Source organism: Notolepis coatsorum, assembly GCF_963971535.1.
Source record: "Notolepis coatsorum genome assembly, chromosome: 11".
Lineage (NCBI taxonomy): Eukaryota > Metazoa > Chordata > Actinopteri > Aulopiformes > Paralepididae > Notolepis > Notolepis coatsorum.
In genome coordinates, this window is record NC_140175.1 from 24,998,208 (window position 1) to 25,009,259 (window position 11,052).

Below are 11,052 nucleotides of genomic sequence, written 5' to 3' on the forward strand. Positions count from 1 at the left end.
GAGTGCGCCGTCTTCACATCATTACAGCCGGCGAGACGGGGGAAATTGCTATGTTTCGCGAGCCGTTGGCTTTCGGGAGCGACCCGCTCTTGACCTTTTCCGCTTGTTGACAGACTCACAAGGTCTGGAAGGAAACTAAGTAGCCTAAACGCTTGATAGGGTCTCGGGAGGGAGCTCTCTGCAACCTTGTAATTATCACATACTGTAGATATCACCACTAGCACAACATGGGAGTGAAAGGCCTCTGTGTCAAGACCAAGGGGGTGTGAGAGTGAGTAAGAGCGAGAGACTGGTAGATAGATAGATGTTCTTGGCAGAGGTCCCAATGGCTCCCAGAAAGCATTGCATGCAGCAGGTTGCCGCCGTGGGATGGATCGAAGCCATTTCTTGCCTCCCCAATTTGCGCATCACCGCCAGATTACAGAGAGACAGCTGTTCCGTCACATCCCCACTTGTGCGTCTCTATGTGCTTCCGCATGTTGAAGTGACAGCCAATACAATATCTGCTGCTGGTTAACGGTTTCTTTCTCTTGCCGTTTATAGTGTGTTGTGGTGAGACAAAGGCTTGTTTTGTGGCGTTTTGATTTGCCTCCCCATGATTTCACAAAGTGCTACTCATTTCCATAATAATTGATAACACAAATCATCTGACAAGAGACACAATAATTACAACAATGACAAAGAACTTTTTATTAAATGTTTTTTTGTTTTTTTTTAGTTAGTCATAGCTGCTCCAACACGTGTATTTACAAACACATTTTTTTTCTTTTTTTTAAGATTAATTTGTTTTAAGAAAATTCTAGTGAGGAGTTGAAACGTGAAAGAAGGGGTTACAATAGTCAAGAGAATAAGGCGGGACGGATGGCGGACAGAACCAATAGATGAACCTACTGGAAGATGGCGGGAGGAACTGGGAAATGATAATATGCTATAGGCACAAGGGAGAGTTAGCGCAATGTTAATGCGATTGACCATATTCAAACGGTGGCCATTTTGTGTCATGGCTCCGGTCGGGTTCCGCCATGTGCAAAATGGCCGCCGTGCGAATACGTGTCAACGGTAATGCGATGAAGAAGAATGGAAGTCGGGGACACGGGTCACCGGGTTAAATGGGGGATGAAAGGGGGCACAGTGTGTTAGCTTCAGGCTACATGGTACCAAAAGTGATCATAGAAAAATTTGTTCCTTTCAATAACCTCCCTATTCCTCCTCCTCGTGACCACGACTCCTTCATGACGCTGTACGTCAAACTCAGCAACTCTGTCCCCTGTTTCCCTCTTCTGTCTCACAAACACAAACACATTGCAGTCTGGTCTGCAGAAAAACAAACAACCACAGGACTTCTATAGAAAAAGGAAATAGTCATTGCATCTCCTGAATTCAGCTCGTGCAACTAGGGTGTTTGCTTGATTTGAAAAACAAACAAAAAAAACTGTTTTGTGAAGATTAGTAGAGACCAAGGATTAAAAACCAGTACAAGTACAAGGACTCAAAAAACAAACAAACAAAAAAAAAAATCTGCACCTAAGAGACATTTCGGTTGCATATGCGACTGGTAAATAAAAAGCTAAGAAAACGTGATGTGAAAAGGGAGATTTCTCTCCGGTTCTTGGAACGGGTACGGATATGGATATGGTGCACGTCCTGCTCAAGGCCCACTCCCCGGGGCTCTTCATCCCCATCCATTCAACCCGTGGGTGTCTCTTTGATATGTGACCAGTGTGACCACTGCACCAACGCGATCTCCCTAACCTCCGATGGACTACAATGTTGATCCTGTTTATGTTTTGTTTCTGGGTTTTTTTTCATACAAAAAGACATTGGAATTTTTTTTAACCAAGCAGTTTTTTTCTTCTTCTTAAATATCAAACACTGACTCCTCGTTCTTCCTTCTTTTTTCTTCCGGTTAAGAATGTCAACAATGTGTCTCGGTTCACTCGCCCCTTCAAGAGAGGTGTGACATTTTCTTTTTTAACACTGTGTATCGTTACACCATCATAGACAAATCCTTGGATACACAGTATCCGCAAACCTAACTGTTTCTTGGCATTCTGCGGCATGGCTGTATCGTGGATTTGATCGCGTCGACGTACGATGGGGTTTCTATCGTCTCCTGTCCTGGTAAGGCAGAACTCCAATGAGCGACAGCTATACTGGCTACTTGTATAGTAGGGTGTTTTTTCCCCCCAGTGTCGCCCAAGTGGAGTTGTCTTTCGATAGGCAGTGAGTGAACATTAACACATTGGTGTACTTGAGAGTGGAGGGGCGGAAGGATATATTTACCCTATGTTCTTGTGTTTTACTATTGATCTCTCAGCAGGGGCACCTGCCCTCCTCATCACTCTCCCTCTCTCTCTCTCTCTCTCTCTCTGGTCCACTGGTGGTAGAGTTTCAGTCGGCCCAGTGTGAACTGGATACCACTCTCCCCTACTGCCGAACCCACCCATAGGCTGAACAGGACACCTCTCTCTCTCTTCTCTCCTCTCGTCTCCCCTTTTTCCATCTCTCTTGGTGGTCGATTTTTCATTCCAGGAATAACCAGAGTGAGGCCCCCACCCACCCCCATCCAGTATATTATGTGGCCCCAACGGAGACGCCACTTTGCGCGACATCAAAGAGGGGCGCTAAATCACAGCAGACCCCCAGCTGCTACGCTGGATCCCGCCCTTCCGACGCGGTATTTCGTCGCCGAACCATCGCTAGCCGGGGGGGGGAAACCCCCGCGCTTGCTCACGATCCAAAGCAGCTATAGGATCAAAAACCAAATTGCTTTAATTCGTGCTAGGTTATGGACGCATCCCTGAATTTCGTAGGACATTTGTCTCTATGTACATAATTGTAATTGTGTTATGACGGTGATTAGCAAAGAAGTAAGTGACTAGTAAAACAGACAGACTCTGCATTGCGTGTCATTCGTCATGACAGAATACAAAACACAAATACATGGACTGTATTCTACAATTTCTAGTACACCCTGATAGTACGTCAGACTTAATAATTCCCCCCCCCCTCCTGAACTCTGTTAAGAACAATTAAAACAATAAATGTTTTTCAGTTTTGAGTCCAAAAACACAGATAATGAACTGTAAGATTGTATCACATGAACCGTAGTGTAAATATGAGCTAAACTAAACAGTGGAGTGGTGTTGTTTTTAGTTTTTTTTTTTTTTAAATGTATTTTACTGTAGTTACAGAAAAGACTAAACCAGAATAGTAGCTAAGAGAAGAAAGAAAGCACGAGAAATTCACAATAAATAGGAAAATACATTTGCCTGGCAAAATACCATATCAGCTCCTACACTCCTCTCAAATATTATACACCCGTGTTGGCTGCTACACTTGAATTACGTGATTCATTTCAAAAATACATTAATCGATCGCTAATTCCCCCTATCCGGACACAAAGTACTAAAACATGAGTGCTTCTTTTTAATCCCCTCTCTCTTTCTCTCTCTCGCTGTCTCTTTCGCTCTCTCTCTCCCTCTCTCCTCTCTGAGAGCATCCTCCGTACACAGTGTCTGAGTCAACAAATCCCCCCCTCCCCTTCACCTGAGAGGAGGTTTTAACCCTTCAAAGGCCCACCGCATCCCCTTGGCAACAGAGTGGTCTCCAAGCAACAACCCTCCTTCGTTCCATTGGCCATCATCATCATCATCATGGTCATTAATGTTTTCTTTTTTTTCCTTCCCCCCCCCCCCCCCCCATCGGTTTTGGCTGATCTCTCCAGTCCCGTGATGTCTTCAAACTTCCGTTGTAATAATGTAAGACTTGGAACACGTTAAATGTCAGGGGTTGATGTGTTTAAACGAGACACTTTCTGATACATGGGGACACAGCATTCTGTTGGGAGTCGAATATTGAAAGAATTCTATTTAGCTTTTTGCTTCTTTGCGGTTCAATTTAACGAAAGATGCTTGTTTTCTTTCCTTCTGCGTACATAGATGCACCGTGTGTGTGTGTGTGTGTGTCTGTGCACGCTCCTTTGTATATCTCAATGAGCATGTATAGTGTAAAATGTCCTTGATAGAAAATAAATGCTTAACATCATCGGTATATTATGAATGGTAGTGGGGGCACATAGGCGGGACACCCTGGCTAATTCAGTGGGACGTCACTGCAGCCATCGGCACCCACTGGAAAAGTAAAGAATTACGCTAATTGGCAAGTCGCTCTCCGACGTCCCGAGCTAAGAAGGCTTCCGCACAGAAGTCCGTCTCTCCTCTCCACTGATAGGGAGATTGTCTGTCTTGTAGTTTTAAAAAGTGCTCCTTGGGAGGGGGGGTGGTGGGTGGCGGGGGAGGGGTTGGGGGGGGGGGCGGGGGTTGAGGGGAAGGAGGGCCTGTGGTCCAATAAGGACAGTCCTTTTTTTCTTTCTTTCTCCCTAGACACCTCCGACCAGGCGCTATGAAGACAGGATGGCCACCAGGAGGAGCAAGGCGGAGCTGAGGAGGACGACGGAGTCCGTCTGAGACGTCCGTCCCACAGCGTTGACATCCCCCCGGGACGGCTCAGCGGATTCATGACTGGTATCATCTGGAGAGAGAGAGGGACGGGATGGGGGGAAAAGGACGATAAGTATCAGCGGCGGTAGATGTGGAGGAATCATCGTTCAGATGCAGCGACGAGCAGAAAAGAAGAAAAAAAAAAACTTAATGTATGCAATGGTGTCGTGGTTTTGTCATTACATCAATTTTCTCTATGAGTGATTATCCATTCGGTTAGAACAGTGGGGAAATTTGACGCTCTTTAGAATTCACGGAGTGAAAGTGGGTCATTTTTTATACCCTGACACAGACACACACACCACACCGCTGCCTCACAGGCATAGACGCACGTGCACAAACACACACACACACAACACACACAATACACACAGACAAACATATGCATGCACACTCTCTCTTTCTCTCTCTCTCTCTCACACACAGTACAAGCAGCTCAGCACGTACACAGGCACACACACGTACACTATCTACAGGCATACGAACCTCGAGGTTCGAGGGAATTGTGGATTCTCTCTTCAAAATCAACCCCTTCCCGCTCGTTCACAGAATTTTTCACACAATTGTCTGCAACAAGGAAGGAGAGATGGAGAAGATTATAGAACTTAGAGACGTCATACGCTTGAAGACCAGATTGCGAGGTGGTTTAGAACAGAATGGAGGAGAATTATAGTCCAGGCGGGGTCCGTATTTATCATACTTCTTAAGAGTAGGAGTGCTGATCTTGGATCACTGTTCAGGTCACATGACCCCATGTGACATATAAAGCCAATCTGTTCTCAGATCAGCATCCTACTTTAGGGCTCATTCACATCTAATCTGACAATGCGGGGGAGGGGGGGGTAGTTGTGTTTGGTTCAGCATGGGGTTGCCAAAAACAAAATAGAGAAAGTTGAATTTGAGGCCAATCGATTAAAGACAAGGGATTAAGGGGGGGGGGTTAAAAAAGCTCACAACATGATGTCACACAAATGGCCCATCCACACCAGCGCACCACCCTGCTTAGAAGTGAATGAGCCCTTAAGATGCTTGATAAATACAGGCCCGAAATAGGTAGAACTCTAGAAAATGCCACTTACTTGAAGGCCTCACAAATACTTTGAGTCGAAGGCAACTTTTCCGTCCCCGGTCATCAATGGTAGATGCTGTGAAAACATGACAAATATGCAGTGTCAAGAACAAAGAACAAAGCACGTTCATTCTCATCAAACTTGTGTGTACATTGGCGTCACATTACCTCAAAACCCATTTCAAGAATTCACAAGGTAACACTCTTGTTGTTATTCCTGGCTATAGACCCCAGCACAGTTCCAAGCTTTCAATTCTGGTTCAGACCGGCAATACTAGAATATAAAAAAAACTCTTTTGGATTTAAGAATCATGTTGCTCCACAAATACAGCAGCTGCTTATTTTACATCCAGCTGACATCACAGGCTGCGAGGTTTATGAGACAGTGGTGCACGCTCACTCACTGAACTCTCCTGGGGCACAGGAAGAGCATACGTATGTGAATTCGTAAAAATGGGTGGCGTTCCCCTTTAATATTCTATCCAGTCACACTGGAGAATTAATTTGAGACTCCGCCAATTTGCTGACATTGTGCATTGTGATAATATTGTCCACATGGAGGAATTAGCTATGTAAATCACCACCTGAAAGTCATATTGGCTGCTAAGCAAGAGAAACATCTGCTACTCAAATTTCCATTAACTTCAAACAAAACGAGCTGCCTCTCTGGTTGGCTGCCAGTAACAGATACATCTGATACCCGGCCTTTGATTGGTTCAAAGTCCTTTCGCCACCTGCTACTCAAACTTTGATTGGCTACTTAATATAGATACATCTGCATTACAAAATGCTATTGGCTCAGCATCTGCTACTTAAGAATCGATTGGCCGAGGAGACATCTCAGCACCTGCCACTCAAACTTGAATTACTATAGGGGGGAAGCAGCCGAAAGCAACTGCCTCAGCTCTCTCTAACACACACGTGCTGCCATTTATTAGAAGCGTGTTTCCGACTGAAGCTAAAAAAAGGTAAAAATAATAATAAAGAGTTCTCAAAGATTCTCAAAGGTAAAAAGTAGATGAAAACACAACTTAAAATGACGTTTTAAAGAAATTAAAGCCATACAAGGAGAATTGTCAACAATAATCATCATATCATATATCATTGTCAGATTAGTCGTGATATCTGAAACAATTGGTAGCCTAATTCTCACTTTAAGACCACGTTTCCCATAAACCTTGTTGCAAAAAAGGAGATTTTGCCATTCGTTCCCGCCCCCCCCCAGCAGCTTCCCTAATAGGATTTGTTTTGAAGAAGCTACGAGAGGGTAAACAGCCCCTTCTAACCGTGTATATGGAGTTATTTTAGCTGATAAAGCAACTGGCTGATAAAGGAACTCCTGTGGATCCAACCTGGTGGCAAACCAGGCAGCTACCGACACTCGCATACGGCTCATCAGCAATTATCTTTCATTCTCATCAGTCTCAATGTGTTTATGGGGTAATCCTGCTGAGGTCTGGGCATTGAATTTAGGGATGGGCATCGGTTTTCAAATATTCAAAAAGTTGGTAAATTATAATTTTTTTTATAGTTTATGTGAATAATGATCGTTTTGTCTAAAAAAATATATATGACCCTTTTTTTTTTTTTTTGGCAACTACACTATGTAGTGTATTGAGAGGGGACCCTATTAACTGTTACACCGCCGAACGGCATGCTGGGTACAGTTCGCTAGCTAGCCAGGTAGCATAACAGTCGGTTAACAACCGGGGGAACATAAAAGAAATACGAAGAAAGAGAGACTGGAGGTGTTACCTGGTAGCAACGTTTTGTACGTTTGCCATGTTGTTTCACTAAGTTCACATATTTCAAGCATCAGTGATGTAACGTTCCGTGACTATGGAATAGTAATTTTGAGAGTTTGGCCCATCCCCAATTGAATTATTGACGTTGAAATCTTACTTGCAGTGCCTTTAAATTGGAGGTAATTCTGCCTCCCTCTGTATACGTCTCCTGATTTTTCTACACAATGAACACTCGCTCTCTTCAAAACTTTCCAAGTTTTCTCTCCCTCCCAGAGTTCTCTCTGTGGACCCCTGCGCTCTGACCCCCGTCGTTTCCTGCCATCTCCCTGGTCTCCCAAACTGACCACACACACACACACACACACACACACACACACACACACACACACGCCTCATTGTGTGGCCATGCACACTGCACTATATCCACACCATTATCACTGCACTATATGTTTGCATATTCATACAGTATTATATACTGCGCCATGTCCTTAATGCTACTTTTAACATGATCTATATGTATACTGCTACATTGTGCTACCTCTACTGCCTTATTATTATTAGATATGTTTTTAAATTATTATTATTATTATATCTTTTTTTACTTTATTCTATTTTATTTGATGCCTTATTTTTATTATATCTTATTCTAAATGAGTGCAATTGCTGCTGTAAGGTCGAGGAACCAAAACAACAAAAATGTAATCTGATCTGAATCTGCTTGTGAATCTGAATATATATAATGTGTGTGTGTGTGTGTGTGTGTGTGTGTGTGTGTGTGTGTGTGTGTGTGTGTGTGTGTGTGTGTGTGTGTGTGTGTGTGTGTGTGTGTGTGTGTGTGTGTGTGTGTGTGTGTGTGTGTGTGCGTGCGTGCGTGCGTGCGTGTGTGTGTGTGTTTCTAACAAGTCAAATAGCCTCCACTTTGCTAACTGAATTGGATCCTTTTCATATGGTGGAATGGATAAGAGCGTGGTATTTAACATACGTGGTCACATGGTGCTGGTGGGCAGAGGGTTCGGGGCTGAAGGACCGGTGCCAAGCGCTAAGTGCCCGCTAGTACCTACTAGTGACCACCGGTACACAAGCCCTGTTTTGACTGCAGGAACTTTACACAGGAACTAGGAACCTTTTGACCAACTCCAGGGTCTAAATTAAGTTCTGGGGACATTATTCTACCCTTAAAAAGCCCCCCCCCCCTCCCCTCCCCCAGAGAATCTCTTAGTCACATCAATAGTCTGCTGTCAGAACAGTCTTATTAGGCCTAAAAAAAATAATGGTTTGTTTCCGGTTGCCGACCGACCCTGCCGATTTAGGTGCGACCCAATATATTTTATGAGTAAAAAAAAAATATATATATATATATATATATATATATATATATATATATATATATATATATATATATATATATATATATATATATATATATATATATATATTTTTTTTTTTTTTTTTTTTGAAATAAGGTTTCATAGAAATCTTAGTCAAACCTTTAGTATTATGGATATTAAACATGCTGGCAGAGTACATGCATCCATGTTGTTGTAAACATTTTAATTAAATAAAGAAATTCCCTATCCATAGTCGCCGTGGGAAAGAATAAAATAAAAAATTAAATAAATTCCCTACCTACCCATGGCCTTAACTGACAACCAACAGGAAACAAACAATATTTTTTGTTATGCCTCAGGATGTGTCTTGGATGGGGATGTGGTGGGGATTGACATGGTGGAGATTGATGTGTGGGGTGGGGTGTTTGGCAAACTGACTGTTCCGGGGGGGGGGGGGGGGGGGGGGTTCACGGCTTCAAGCAACTGAAGTATTGGTATTAAATTCCTCAGTCTAAAGAGATGACCTTGCCCCTGGCAAGCCTTCTAGTGATCCATTGTTAAAGCGCCTCCGAGTGAATCTCTTCCAGTAATGAAGAACACTCTTATCTCAGTTTTTGGATGAATCCCACTCATGAGAAACAACTAATATGTGATTCTTCTTGCAGGGAGTGCAGAAACATCTGCACTCCTATCACAGATAGCTGATAAATGACATTATTAAATTTAGCGTAATACGAAAACAAACTAAAAGCTCAAGGACTCCTATATGAGCCAAAGCACTCATGAGTTATACCTTATTTCTATTGGCTTAGTTGCCTACACTGTTAAAGTCTACATTTCAGAATACAATGGGGCTTAGCTGTATATTTAGGTTATTGTATTATTATATGAATGTTTATATGTTTATTTTTATAACCTTACATTGAAACGGCATTAGGAATATTGATTGGATTTAGATAAAGTAATTGAACCGTCTTATTTGTCATAGGGCCTAACAAAAATAATGGTTTGGTTCCGGTTGCCGACCGACCCTGCCGATTTAGGTGCGACCCAATTTATTTTATGAGTTTAAAAATAAAAATAAAAGATTACATTTATATTTTTTTACAATAAAGTTTCATAAAAATCTTAGTCAAACCTTTAGTATTATGGATATTAAACATGCTGGCAGAGTACATGCATCCATGTTGTTGTAAACATTTTAATTAAATAAAGAAATTCCCTATCCATAGTCGCCGTGGGAAAGAATAAAATAAAAATTTTTATTAAATAAATTCCCTACCTACCCATGGCCTTCACTGACAACCAACAGGAAACAAACAATATTTTTTGTTATGCCTAAGTATTTCAAGTTCACTGTTGCCCATTACTAGGTCACTGTAATCTAATCAACCAGGAAGTGCACATGTCAAACCTAATGTTAGTTCTATGCGTGAAAGTCATATAAGAAGTTGATAAAAGTGATCGCTGTACGAACAACACTGTATAAGACAAGCACGGTTGTGATTATAGTTGGAAGTATTTCCAAAACGCAGCGTCGATAGGGATAAAATAAGATAAGGCTAACACCTGGCGTTACTTTTGTTTCATAGCGGATGGAAAATCAAACGCAAGCTCATTCCCTCGAGATGAAAAGAGACAATAATTAAACAATTGTGTATAGGATTGTTATATAATTGATATCGACACTTGCCCAGTAGAGCAGAGTCGTTGCGCTGTTTCTCGACAGATGCGACGTCACATTTAATTTCATAGCGGATTAAAAATCAAACGCCTATATTCCTCCAGATGAAAAGAGCCAATGATTCACTGCACGGCCTATGAGGTCAGAGTTTGGAACCCAACCCAGGCGCAGAGAGAGTGACTTGCACTCCAAACAATCTACAAAGCCCTGAGTCATCTGGACTCTGTGAGTTGCCAGTAACGTACAGTACATTGTGCCGTCTCTTGCACGCGTCTGTTCAACGCGACGACCAATATATGGCAAAAGAGTCTGCAGGGAACATTGATCTGTTCATTGATCACAAAGATCTAATCAGAGAAAATTACTTTTGTTTCATAGCGGATGGAAAATCTATTTTAATAGTTAACTGTTATTGAGACTCTGGAATGCCTGATTGAGACCATTTTCATACTCATTTGCCTAATCTTTGCGGATCTTCACACTGTGGTGGAAACGCACTGAACGAACCTTTTAATTCCTTGAAAAGTAGTTCCTGGGACTAAAAGTACTTTTGATCGTTACACGACTATACAAAGTGTTTGTGTGTGTGTGTGTGTGTGTGTGTGTGTGTGTGTGTGTGTGTGTGTGTGTGTGTGTGTGTGTGTGTGTGTGTGAGCACACGTATTATGTATCAGTTCACGAGTGTGTACGTCTCCGCATCAGTTTAGCGGTATATACAGCTGGT

At 42.5% G+C, this 11,052-nt stretch overlaps 1 protein-coding gene across 1 annotated transcript in view; it reads right to left on the reverse strand.

The window, feature by feature from the left end:
* Nucleotides 1-4,393: 4,393 nt before the first annotated feature.
* Nucleotides 4,394-11,052, reverse strand: part of LOC311237051 (ephrin-A5b-like) — a gene marked incomplete at its 5' end in the record, with an annotated part of 13,140 nt that continues 6,481 nt past the window's right edge. Inside the window, 3 exons of the mRNA XM_084324859.1 lie at nucleotides 4,394-4,533; nucleotides 4,989-5,069; nucleotides 5,582-5,647. Coding sequence (XP_084180985.1) covers nucleotides 4,403-4,533; nucleotides 4,989-5,069; nucleotides 5,582-5,647 — 278 coding nt within the window. The 3' untranslated portion in view covers nucleotides 4,394-4,402. The remainder of the gene's footprint in view (nucleotides 4,534-4,988; nucleotides 5,070-5,581; nucleotides 5,648-11,052) is intronic.